Genomic DNA, 13618 nt, shown 5'->3' on the forward strand with positions numbered 1-13618 from the left:
TTCAGAGCACAAGAATGAAAATATTTATTACAACTTACAGAAATTTCAGTAATGTTTTCCCCAGATTGTACATTATAACATAACAAGTAATGTCAAATTTAAGTGCAAAATGTTTGCAACAAAATCAACAAACAAAAAAAAGCAGTAGTTTCTTTCCCGTTCCCTTATAACTATGATACAGTAATGGTACAAGAAGTACAGCAGGCAGTACATGTGACAAAAGGGGCTGATCCACATCAGAGAGTGAATCAGTGGAAAGTTCTCAGAAATATCAGCAGTTTCATCGTGGAAGACGAGAATCACCGTCCTCTCTGGTCCGACTAGTTACAGATTACATCCCTGTTCAGTCTTCAAATATTAACTATTTGTGTGAAATTATGAGTACGTGTTTCCTGAGGTCACGTTGACCTTGACCTTATTCTTAAGGTCCTGGTGAATGTTAGCGCTAAATTTGAAGTTCTGTGAAGGCATGACTGAAATATCGCGTCCACGACAACGGGACGGATGGAAACAATACGCCTGACGCCGGCGCGTAAGAACAAACGGCTGAGCAGAAAGCAGAGAACGACAGCGTGTTACCATTTCTTTTTTTCTCCAAAAACATCCATAACTGCATAGCTGCTCATCAGTGTGTGTTGTGAGGGGGAATGTTGTGTGTGGCGCACACTCTGCTCATGTGACAGGAGTGGCAGAGGAGATGAGAGTCCAGCGGGAAGCACTGCGAGCCGGGCTTATCGGAGAGCTGCTTACCACACTCCTGAGGAAAGATAAGCACAGGAATGCACACAGGAAGTGAGGCCGGCTGGAAGTCCACTGCTCCACAAAAAGCCACAACAGACTGAATACATTTCGGCGTTAATGGCTGCAGATCACTCACCTCGCAGTGGTAGCACTCAAAGTGGTAGTCCTTGTTCATAGACACGACCCTGAGGATCTCCTCGCTGCCCTGAGACACAACACAAGAGGGAAAAAATGGAGACGTCAGCACAGACTGTTTTGATTCTTTCCTGGGCCGTTTCGAGAAACATGTAAAGTATCAGAATTTTTTCCTCTGTTGTTGCTTAAAGCTGCTTTTTCTGTTAGAATTCTGAACACTGGGTTAGGAAGAAAACTGCTAAATTAAAAAAAAAAAAAAAAAAAAAAAACAAGCAATGTTTTGCACACCTGGGGACATTAGCCAAACAAGAGGACACATCACATGACCAGTTATGTGATTGTCTTATATGTTCATGTATTGTCCCTAAATTTATCTGTCTCGTTTGCTTTATATTTTATATTATATATTTATAAAAACCTGAACAAATAAATATTTGTTTAGTAAAACAGTTACATTTGAGAAAGTGGAGTAAAAACTATTACTCACCTCAGTAGGTAGGATGGGTTGTAAACAGGCAGCACATTTTGGGGCAAAAGTCCTGCAGGACGACAGGAAAAAGGTTATTGACAGTAGAAAGCGGGAGCACTCGCACAGTTGAGTTCTGTCTCTGAGGACGTTTTCAAATGTGACATGCAAAAGCTACACAGCTAAACTTCTGAAATTCACTGCACAGTTAAATATTGTCCTGTTGATTTACTGGTCAACTCAGAGTGAACAGAAAGATCACATTTGAGAGCTTGTGTTTTCAGATATGCTACAGACGGAGGTGCCAGAGGAGCTTTTGAACGCAACATCTGTCTCACTTGTTGTAGTCAGCGACGCAGTAGATGTTGCTGTGGTGGTCCACGGTGAAAGGGACCCCGTCCAGAGCCTTGGAGCACACCACGCAGCGGAAACAGCCCGGGTGGTACGAGTTCCCGAGAGCCTGCAGGATCTGAGAGTGAGCCAGAGAGTCAGTGAAGTGAAAACATTTAGTCTTCTAATTGTACATTTCACAGATCGCTGGCCTAGAAAGTATACATCTGTGTAGATATGCAGAACAAGTATCGAGAATCCTTTCATTTCAGTGGTTAATCCAGAGAACACAGACTGATACACATAAACATTTTTATTATTGTTGTTACAACTCAAGTTGATGCAGAAAATAATACAGAAGCTCTTGTGGTGCTAAAACTTGGGAATGATGCCTGATGATTCACAGGCATGCTGGTAACTTTCTATTTATATTATGGGTATTATGTGGTTCAAATATGGTAAAAAAAAAAAGAAGATAATCACTCCAGAGCCTGATTTCTTTATTTATCAGAAGCCCAAGGCAAACATTCCTCTGAAATCTTCCGTGGGAACTCAAAGAGAAGCTGTTATAAAAAAAAAGACGTCACTGAATTTCTCTCCCCTCAGGAGGGGGAGGAGGGTGAGGAGGGTGAGGGTTCTTCAAAGGAATTTGGATGCATGTAACTAAAAATTACCCAAGGCAGGGTTAAGGGTTGAAGTATATTCCCTTAAATCTAACATAAGTCCAAGTGGTTAGATGTATTTGTGCGTCTCTTCATGTGGCAAGTCCCCACACACACACACACACACCCGGCTCACCTGTTCGAGAATGAGGTGGCCACACACACTACACTTCTCAGCAGCAGCCTGGAATCCCGAAAACTATAATTAAAACAAACAGATTACTATTAGCAGTGAATCAATTGTGTGACTGTGTGTGTGTGTGTGTGTGTGTGTGTGTGTGTGGTGAATGACAAAACACGACGTGACCTCAACTCTTACCATGTAATCCTCTTTACAGTACACAGAGCCACTGACATTGTAGAAGTCTTTGTTTCTCAGGGTGCGTCCTGCAGAGGGACAGAGGGACAGAGGAGAGGATGGTGGGATGCTTTAATGGTTTGAAGAATGGCAGACAGATAGTCGGCGGTCATCATCATCGTGTTTGGGACTCACCACAGGACACACAGGTGAAGCAGCGTGTGTGATAGAGGTTCTCCAGAGCCTGGCAGGCGTTATCCGCCCCGTACACACCTTTCCCACACTTCACACAGGTTCCTGCCGGCACATCATTGAGGGGGGGGGGGGGGGTCGGACACAAACATACATTTAAGCTCAGCGACTCTTAGCACTTAGTTTACGACGCATTCCAAGAGGATGTGCCTGAAATCCAACTCCACACAAAGTGTCAACACTTGTAAATCCTCTCGTTCGCACCACCTAGGGGATTTTCACACAGTTAAAACCCGGCTCCCCGTGCCAGCCCGTTTGCTCATCCTCTCGAGTGTCTCTCTTCAAGCTCTGTTATTAAAGGGAAACTCCACCGGATCCAACTTTTTTGGCAGTCGCTTCAGAAAATAGATGACTCTTCTGGAGTTTTTTTTTTTTTTTTTTTTTTTATGAAGATATTCCTTTAAATTTTACTTCAAACCCCTCAATTGGAGCAATTTAGAGATTAAACTAGATGTTACTTTTTCTTGAAGTTAGAAGCACGAACTATCACAGGAAAGAAAAATGAACTGCAGTAAATTACAGAATAAAATGATCCACCACCCCCAACTGAAGTTCAGGGAATAGACTTCATGGGTATTCACAAGAAAAGTAAATAAACATTTCCAGGTCAACATTAACATGCCTTCTACTTTTTATTTAAAAAAAATAAATAAATAAAACTTCAATGGTGCAGAAACTTCTGCGTTTCTCATCCAACAGGAAACTCTTTAGTACACACTGAGCACCAGTCAGGGCACTAAATGTAAAGTGGAAAATTGGTGGTGGTGGTGGTGGTCCGAGCGTTTCTGTGATCTATTTAAGGGTCTGCCTGCATTTTTTCCTTTCTAATGTGGCCGAGGGAGAACCACACAAACGCTAAATTCCTACACTCTGCTGCTCCGATCCTGGACAGTCCCTCCGATTCCCAGGAGCCGACGCAGCTCTCTGCCAAAGCCAAAAACCCAGAACCCTAAAGACTCTGTAAATATACCATCTGAGGCTGCTGCATATAGAAGAGTTTAAATCCCTGGGACCGGTCCACAGGATTTGGCTTTTAAACACTTTTGTAGGTCAAAAAAAGTGAAGAAAAAGAAAATTCTAAAAACACATTTATGCCTTATTTTCCCGTTCTGTGCCTAAAATCACCTGAAGGAGTGTAAAAGATATCTGAATTTCTCCTCCATCCTGCTTTTCGGGGGAATATTTTTCATTTTTACTTTCTTTTTCATCAGTGTGGATTTTTTCTGGTATTGTTGGGCATTACACTATCACTATCAGTGTGTGTGTTTGTGTGTGTTGACTGATCGTGGCGCGTCTGTCTTCACACCTCAGAGCATCTGATTCTTCCTAATGGCTGAGAGGAGTACAGTATTGTGTGTCCCCTCTGGGCACACATACCTGAGCAGAAAAACAGGCTACAGCACACCGCCCCTGCACACGCCAAGGCAGCATTACACACACCAACACACAGACGCACACATGACTCACTCGCACACTGCGTTACTGTGGCCTGAAGTCACTCAGGGGAAACACACCCTGCCACAGAGAAACAATTCGCACACACATATTCATCCAGGTCCTGCAACTCACTCCTGCACTCGTACACACACATGCTGAGCCTTTATCATCTCTGACTCACACCAGTGGTTGGACGTGTGTTGGAGTTGGAGTTTTACAGCACAGTTTTACACTTTAATGTCCATGTAGACGTGCTGCCCTCAGTGAGGTCAATCCCCAACACCTGCCTGGACATCAGCTGACCGCCTGGATTATCACACACATCCCTGTCCTGACTGTGTTATTTTTATTATTTTATTAATAACATCCACCATTAAGTGTGGCCTTTGTTTCTTTAGTCGAATAAATGTACTTTCCTGGATCACTGTCGGAGGCCTGGGCGCCCCCCCCCCCCCTTTTTTTTAAACTCTCTTCCTCCTTTATGCTTTGCGTGCTACAACCTTGCATGTCTCTGCAGGTTCAGAGGCAACATCCATCCATCCATACACTCTTTCAACTATTAATCTGTCCATCCATCCCTACAACCCTTTCATTTAGAGAGAAACCTGTGATCTGACACCAGGCAGCAGGGAGGACAATAATAACAGACTGGGGGCGGATGCAGGGGGACCATAGCTCCGTTATGAATGCATGGGATGCATGAATGGCGACTGCGCTGGCACAGATCAGTGATAAGACTTTACAGTTTGTGTTAAAAGCAGCTCCGTCTGGCTCACATCCTTCTTACCGTTCTCATCACTTCTCCTGTTTACACCACCAAGCTTGAAAACTTCACCATTAGCAAAATAAAGGGTCTCACCAAAGTACTCCTGGCGGTTCTCTGTTGCCTCTCTCCCAGCTCCGACTCCTGGATCCTCCTGAGGTTTGACAGGCCCAGCGGCCGGGGAAGGCCCCAGTGTTGTCACACTCGGTTTGGAGAGGGCCGTCAGTGTTAGAGACTGGTCCTTCAGCATCAGGCCCTCCAGGAGGCCGTCACCTTCTAGCGCTGCATCTCTCCGTAGAAGTCGGATGAGCTCCTCCTGGTACCGGGTGCCAGGCAGGTCTGAGTAGCGGGCTCTCTCTCCCATCATGCTCCCCTCTTTTCCTCTCACTCCTTCCTGCTGCTCATCCCACAACTCTGGGCCACCCTGGTAGCATGCTGCTCCCGGACTTCCGACGGCAGGCGGGTAGGAGTGCCGGCTATCGTAGGCCCCTTGGCGCATTCCTCCCTCTATGTAGTGAGTCCAGGCCTCCACAGGAGTCACCCCGGCCCGGCCCGGAGCGCCGTAACCAGCCACAGAGCTCTGCACGGAGGGGGACTGCTGCTGTGAAGGGAGGCCTCCGGAGTTGGAATAGCGAGAGTCATAGCCCAAGCTGATGCCGCTGGTCCGGTTGCTGCTGCAGCGGCTCCCCATGGGGCTCCCTCCTCCGCCGCCGCTGGCCGTGCTTGAGGCAAAGCTGGACCTGGGGCTGACCAGCACCGACTCCTGGAGGCTGAATGAGGAGCACGGGCTCACAGTGGGCCCCGGCGGGTAGAAGAAGTTTCCCCCCACACCTCCTCCAGTCGCATCCGATGGCCGATGTGGCGGATGAGAGAGGGATGCGGGCCTGGTGCTTTCCCACAGTTCACTGCCGGTGCTAAGGCGTTTGTAGAGCAAGGCCTCCTGAAGAGAGAGCCGCTTGTGCCTCTCAGGCTCGGAGAGGTAACCAGGCTCGGCCAGGCCGCCACCTCTGGGAGCAGATCCATATCCAGCAGTGGCGGGGTACGGCGGCGGGACAGAGAGAGGTGGTGGCTGGGAGAGGAGCTGCTGTCGTCTAACCAGCTGCTGGAGCTCCAGGGAGTAGCGGCGCTGACCGAGGGCCGCCTTGGAGCCAAACGCCCCCAGAGGGTCACACTCGGGACCCAGGCCGGACTCGCGCCTCATATGGGAATCCACACCTTCCCCCAGGTAACAGGAAGCTCGCTGCTGGGGGGAACGACGCCTCAGCGGCGCCAAGGTGGAGGGGTGCAGTGGCTGCTCACCATCTGAAGGTATCGCACCCGCTGTGGAGGAAGTCTGTGGTGGGCTGAGGAGCTGAGAAGGAGCCATTCCCATTCCCATCCCTCCTCCTCCGCATCCTCCTCCCCTCCCACTCACTGGAACACATGCATCGCTTGTGGTTGCAGAGGCAAGCGAGAACTGGCCGGGTCTTGAGGGCGAGGCAGCTGCAGAGCTGGAAGCTGGTGGCAGACCGCTGCCTCCGGAGATGCCAGCGTTGGCGTTGCTGTTATTAGAGTTGCTGGCAGAGTCATGTTTTTTCTTTGAACTGTTGAATTTCACGCTGCCCGAGTCGGTCAGCTTTAACTTCTCCAATAACTTACTTATTGGCTTGTCCATGATGAAACCTTCTAGTGTGTCTGTTTTTTTTTTTTGTTTTTTTTTGTTTTTTTTAAACTCGTCTGAGCAAAGTCAAGTCTCACAGCTCCCACTTTAAGTTACAGATTAATATAATGTGGGTAGAGATACAGCAGAACAAAGATGCTTCATTCACTTAATTAATCCAAATCTACACCGAGAAATTAAAAACTGCCCTTAAATCTACCTCAAAGCTTAAAAAAAAAAAAAAAAAGTAAAAAGAAAAAGGGAAATTTGACCCCCTTATATACACACACAATAAATACTCAGATAAATAAGACTTCTAAGACATCTCAGGGTGGTTACATGACTAAAGTCCTCTGAGTCATCTGCTTGGCCCTATGTGGAAAATCCACAGGCGCAGGTAGGTGAGCAGGAATCCATTGGATTAAAAGACAGTTACTGAGAGTTCAGCTCGATCCGAGGAGGCAGGAGGGGGAACATGGATCCAGGACACTTGTGTGTGCACTATAGCCGTGGAGGGCCTCCTTTGTGGCCCCTCATGTGGCTCCACATCTGCATCCTCTCTGCTGGTTGAGCTGTCTGAGAGTAACAAAGCTTTTACAGCTTGTTTATCCAGTGCGGTGTTTTAATCTGTCTTTGTTTTGTTTTCGTTTGCTTTTTCTTGAAGGGAAAAATCACAAAGCTGGGAGTTTCAGCAGGATGCAGGCGATCAGCCCTTCATGTGGGGTCCAGTGTAGACAAGAAAATAAATCCGTTTGGGCACACAAAGTCCGCTCAGCCGACTTCTGCCATTCATCCCCCGGCCAGTGAAGGAGTTCACACAAATTCAGGCTTAAATGAACTGGAGCTCAAACCGACCTCAGTCCGTCCGTCCGCTTCTGCTCGGCTGCCTCTCTCTCTCTCTCTCTTTTTGTCATTCCCGGTTTGAAAGCAGAAATTGGCTCCCGGACTCGGTGGAACAGCAGCGGAGAAGTTTGGAGCTGCAGATGGGAATGAAGGGAACCGGAGCGCCGTTACTTTCCCACCGCAGCAGCCCGGCGGCGGACCCAACGAGCCTGTGGAGATAAATAAAATCCCTCCCCGTGTGCATTGCACGGTCGACAACTTTGTTTCTTTCTTTCTTCCCCCTAAATAATTACGTTCCTCCCCCCTCTTCTCCTTTTTTCCTGCAAAAGCGTCGAGTTATCGTCGGAAGGCAGCGCTGCTTCCGGTTGCAGCTCTTCAAAATAAACTTCCTGACTTTTTTGCCACTGGTCGAATAATTTCTGTTAAACAAACAAACCAACAAAAGCGGATAATTTAACACTTAAATGATATCTCTAAGAATGAAAAAAAAAATCTCTATCATAAAAATGTCTCTTAAGAGGTTTTATCTCTATTACAGGTTTTTAATTTTCACATATGTGAGAACAAAACAGGAGCTGACTGACGTTGAGCTAAAATATGATGAAAGTATTATGTTGTTGTTGTGTTTATAGATGTCACTGAGACGTGCTGATTCAAATTTACAGTCATTTTATGAATTTCTGCTGGACAATATTCTGCTACAGGGAGAGTTTACGTTATTTTATCTTTTTCTGATTTATATGAAAAATTCTTTAAAACACCAGCAACACAATGCCACTTTACAGCAGGACACAAATTGTGCCGTGTAGTCAGACCAACACCTCTCTGGACCTCCTGCTACACAACCTATCGTGACTCTATTGGCATGCGGCTTTATTGTGAAGGTGAGCTGAACGTCCTGTGTGCGTCCATCTTGACGCATCGTTGCTCCTTTATCGGTCGGCGGCGGCTCGTTCCTCCAGCAGGCCGGAACACCTTTCCACCAGACTGTTTCGTCATTCATACGCAAAACTCCTCAGAGGACGAGCCCGCTCCGCCGAGACCTGCTCCAGCAAACAATAATGCCCTTAGAATAAAAAAAGAAAAGTGTCCTCATCACCTTCGGACAAACATGTTCGTGCATCACAAATAGATCTGGGCAGGAAATTCTTTTGTATGGTGGGAAATGTTTCAGTAACAGTAGTACTGCCACAGCTTTAAAAAAATATATATAAAAAAACTACTTTAAATAGTCTGCTACTTTTTAATCTCCTGGTTAATTTGTGAAGTCAGCCTCTATGAAAACAGAAACTATCTTTAAATGTTATCACCTTTATTACAAGAGAGATTATGTTTTCAATCTTCACATATGAGACAACAAAACAAGACTTGCATGACCTCAAAGGTAAAACATGGCTTTTAAAAAAAAAAAAAAAAAAAAAACCTACATGTCAGGTTCTGGCTTTTTTTCTCATTAGGTTTTTGGATGAGCTACTATCAGACTCACGGTGGATAAAATAATTAGAATATAAATACAAGTAAAAACAAAAGAACTGAATAAAATATATATATGATATAAAAACACACCCAGAATAATACAATGTACCGCGTAAGTTTTTAATATAAATCTTACTAATAGCAGTTATCACTTGACATATAATGTTGTTTATTAGAGAGCGTGAAAGGTTTGTGTACTCTTCTTAAATTTGTAAATGACCTTCTCCAAAACAATGATACCACATGTACACGATGAATGTTTTAATACACAGAAGTGTGCGTTTATCCATTCAGGGGAAAGGCCCAAAACTTCATGTGATCATTCATCTTTAATATAACAGCATGAGTGTGACTCAGTGAGTCTTTGGGCTCTTTGTTCTTATTCATTAATGTAACCAGTGATCCTTCAGGCTCTTAGCTCTGATCCGGATAAAACCTTTGGGGATTCCTCTGAGGTTGTTCACTGTCACACTGTTGGTCGTATCCTCTAAATAAAGAGACAATTTCTTCTTTCCCACAGTCTCTTTATTATTTCTCCACATTTATTCATTACAAAGCATCTTTTTAAACTCTCAAAGCACTTCCTCTATATTTGTTATGAGAAAAAAATATGCAAGTGCTTCAGTCGTACATTACAGGAAAAAAAGTTTTATTTATTTATTTATTTTTAAGGGTCGTTCAGGCAACGGCACTACTTTATTGAACCAGCAGCCTGTGGAATGCGCGGAGGGAGACGGCGGGGTGAGGCGGCCGGTGGATTTTTTCGGCGTGTCTCTGTTCTCCAAGGACGATACAGAGTAAACATCCCGCTACTATTTCAGGACGGGCCCGCATGAGTCAGTGCTGATTCCGGCACTTTTGTGGCAGTTTAACGGACACGCCAGCACACAACGAGCCCCGCTAAAGCCCCCGCTGCCCGGCTCTTTGTGGCCCCGGAGCCCCCCTCCAGATGGAGCCCTCGGTGGCCCCTGCGGTTCCCCGGAGTCCCTGCAGCAGCTGCAGCAGCGGCGGCGGCGGCGGCGGCGGCTCTGCACACTCTGCAGACTGCGAGTGGCAACTTGTCTGAAAAGCCAACAGAGAAATTCTTCTGGGCTTAGTGTCGGAGCAGTTCACACAAAAACAATACTTTGAAGAGCTGCAGAGCTCCTTCTGCCTTTTCTCTCCCCCCGCCCCGGTGCAACAATCCCCATCTTCCCCCCGTGTGTCTGTGTAACTGGTCCAGCCAACGCAGCCCGGTGTGTCCCGCTTTTAAGGGCGAATCAGACGTTTTATTTAGGAACACTGAGGGTTTTTGAGGCTTTTCTTCTGGTTGGGGGGGATTTGTGAGGAATAAATTAAAAAAACAAAGCCTGACTTGGAGTCTGCTGATCAATTCCTTATCAAGCCACCTCACAATCTGGAGGTCAGGAGGCCTCAACCAGGTCACAGTATATGTGTGTATGAATATATGTATCTGTATAATAAAGAAAGATAAGAAGCTTATTTTGGCAAAACACAATTTCACAGAGATAACCGGACTCTAATCTTTTCAAACTTATCTGATCAATATGAAAATTCATGGTAGTAGTTTGTTTACCAGGAATCATGCACATATACTCACTTTAAAAGAGGAGACATGCTTTATTTCTATATTTGGTTTTACGTTTAGTGATGTTTACTTTTGTGTGATTGTGTTTTAAATTGATGTGCTGTTTGGTGTTTAATTGTATTCTATTGCAGGTTTTTCACCTAAAATGTGAAAGGAAAGACGGAAAAATTACACAGAAACTCAAAATAATAATAAAAAGGGTCACTCTGTCATTCCAGGATCTTTGTTTATTATTTATCTTCGAGTTATAAAATTATGATTTTTATAAAACACGGGAATTAGCCAGGCCCCTGTCGGTGTGTCTTTAACCCCACCTGCTGGTCCGGACTACTTCCTGCAGACAACATGGCGGCCGCCATCAGGACGTTTTGCTGCTCGGGTGAGTCAGAGGTTATTCATTAAATCTACCGAGAAGGGAACAAGTTAAAACATTGAGGCCGAGCTCCACAGCTTCAGATATATGTTTACAACAGTCTCTGCCTTTAATTCAGCTTCTTCACTTTGTGTTATTACTGTAAACACGGGAACGGTCGACAGGCGATTGCTAACGCTAATGCTAATGCTAACGGCTGTCAGGTAAACCGCTGAGGATAATAAACAGTAAACACACAAAAAGAGCCCAGACATCGTGTCACCGCGGCTCTCAGGTGATTGTAGGAGTCTGGAGGTGACCTCACCTGTTGTTGTTTGCAGCTCTGAGGAGGTCCAGCAGGCAGCTCAGCACCACATGTGGAGTCCAGGCTGGAGAGAAGTGGAGGAAACAGTGAGTTTACTGTTTGGGCTACAAAACAGCTGGCTTTATTCTGTAAACCCCTCCATGCACTGAGAGATACATTAAGCATGCAGCTGAAAACCCCCCAAAAGTTTTAGTTGCACAACTAGTTTGTGCTCATTACACCCAGTATCTCTGGACCATCATTCACAGGGACAACTTAGAAGGTTTGTGTTGATCTTCTTATTAACACTGAATTTACAAGTGACCTTCTCCAACACAATGATACCAAAAGTGTGCGTTTACCCATTCAGAGGAAAGGCCCAAAGGTTCAGACAGTTGTCCTTCATGTGATCATTCATCTTTAATATAACTGCAATAACCATGCGTCTATTATTTTTTACATTTCATTGTTTAGCTCATATTTTCCAACATGCCTGTTTTCTTGCAGACATGGACTTGCTCGAAGTGGCACAGAATACGGACCTTTGACAGATCTGCCTGACTGGTCATATGCAGGTATCTTTTATTTCTAGGTTTGGGGTATTTAGGACATATTTCAGACATAAGCCTGAAAGGTCAGAGGTAACAGCATTTGGCAGCATTAAAAGGAAAGTCCACAGTGACTTGATGGCACCAAAGCATCAGCTCATCCAGTGAAGTCAATGCTGTATCTCCTCCACGCTAAACTCACAATAATGTGAGAAAAATAATTTATGTGGACAGATGGAAGACCAGCACCACCAATGAAAGGACACCTAAGAAGAAGGCAAGAGAGAGAAGTTACAGCAGTGAGTATCTCACCCTCACCCTGTTAAAAACATCATCCTGCAGGTTCATTTTTATCTTGTGATCATTTGTAATTTTGCCTTTTCTGCTCCCTCTTACAGCGACGTATCGTGATGCTGAATGCTGAGATGGACAGAGGAATAAACATGTGGAAGGAAAGACAGGATGAGGCCAAAAGAGCAGAGGAGCACAAAAAGTCTCTGTTATTCAAACCTAAAGGGAAGTTATTAATGAAGACAAAATCTCCAAGTTAGACACAGATTATCATGTTGTAATATCTTTATTCTGAACCGCATGTTGATATTCCGCCTTTCTAAGGATCTATGGTTTTTCATTATAATTTTCCCTTTTTGAATTTCATGAATTTCTGTAATAAATGTTTGTTGTGTTTGTGATTTAAACTCTGGACATGGCTGTTATGATCATTTCTCTGTGGACTGCTTGAAGAATGAGCAGATGAATGATGATAATAGATCATTTTCCTAACACAACACAAAGTTGATGTCTCTCAGCTTCCACTAGAATGCAGCATTTCTCCTATAAAGGCGGCGTAAAGGCTCAAAAACGCCATTTTGTTTGGCGCCGGGTTTAGGGAAGAGTTTGGTTGGGCAGGCAGAGGAAGGGAGGAGCTGACAAACAAAGTGGCTCTGATTCAGGACCCCTTACTGCGTATGTGTGTGAGGGGCACACAGGACGTGCTGCAGTTACTCGCTGTTATTACTTGTAATGCATATTGAATGCTCCGGGCACGACCACCTCAGTGAAACAACTTAGTTAGGTTGAAGTAGACACCTAATAAAAAGCAAGTCTTATGTGACACCACCGCCAGAGAGAAAAGCAAATACAAACCCAAGTTTAGTGCAGCATGATGATGTCAATGCAAAGGGCTGTTTTGGCAGCATTTTCGACGTGAGTGTAGCTCATTTAAAGCTACTCAGTTTGTACATTCACGGGGCATCTCCGCCAACAAGAGGGAAGAGCTGGAGTTTTTGAGTGTAGCGTTCTGCAGCCTAGTGTCTGGAAAGATGATTAGTTGGCTGCAGCTAAGTTGGCAGAAAGTCTAGTCCCACAGAAAGTGATTTTTTTTTTTTTTTTCTGGTATCAGCTCAAATGTTGAAGTTGGAAAAAAGTCTTAATCAACCTGGAGAAACACTTGTCTTTTGTATCATCTCATTTAAAAGGCAGGAAACATAAATCTCCTGTGTGGGGTTGGCACACAATGCGACTCCAGGTCTGTTCGAGTGTTTGAAGTCGTATTTTTGTGAACGAGGAGCTCTTCTTTTCCTCTTTGTGAGATAATTTGAAACTTTTTGTCACATGTAGTTAAAGTGTGAAGGGACATTTTGCAGAGACGTGGAGCAGCTGTGCCTTTGTAAAGTCAGCACTAATTTACTATGACTTTGACTTCTAAACAGACTGTTTACAAAATGAGGTAAGCCTCTCCTTTCTGCCCCCTCCATTCACCCTCACTTTTGCTTTCTTCTCCC

At 44.9% G+C, this 13618-nt stretch overlaps 2 protein-coding genes across 2 annotated transcripts; one reads left to right on the top strand and one right to left on the bottom strand.

Annotated features, from left to right (window-relative positions):
- Positions 1 to 7863, bottom strand: ajuba (ajuba LIM protein). The gene is made up of 8 exons (XM_029526799.1): positions 5181 to 7863; positions 2828 to 2929; positions 2654 to 2721; positions 2471 to 2533; positions 1681 to 1811; positions 1364 to 1415; positions 878 to 946; positions 1 to 757 (listed from the first exon to the last, which is right to left on the bottom strand). Exons 1-8 carry the CDS (start codon positions 6736 to 6738, stop codon positions 626 to 628), a joined length of 2175 nt encoding a protein of 724 aa, XP_029382659.1. The 5' UTR covers positions 6739 to 7863; the 3' UTR covers positions 1 to 625.
- A 3112-nt stretch (positions 7864 to 10975) lies between these two features.
- On the top strand, positions 10976 to 12539 carry mrpl52 (mitochondrial ribosomal protein L52). The gene is made up of 5 exons (XM_029526703.1): positions 10976 to 11009; positions 11324 to 11393; positions 11794 to 11861; positions 12069 to 12133; positions 12233 to 12539. Exons 1-5 carry the CDS (start codon positions 10976 to 10978, stop codon positions 12383 to 12385), a joined length of 390 nt encoding a protein of 129 aa, XP_029382563.1. The 3' UTR covers positions 12386 to 12539.
- Positions 12540 to 13618: the final 1079 nt, after the last annotated feature.

This window comes from Echeneis naucrates, chromosome 18 (assembly GCF_900963305.1).
Source record: "Echeneis naucrates chromosome 18, fEcheNa1.1, whole genome shotgun sequence".
NCBI classification, from domain to species: Eukaryota; Metazoa; Chordata; class Actinopteri; order Carangiformes; family Echeneidae; genus Echeneis; species Echeneis naucrates.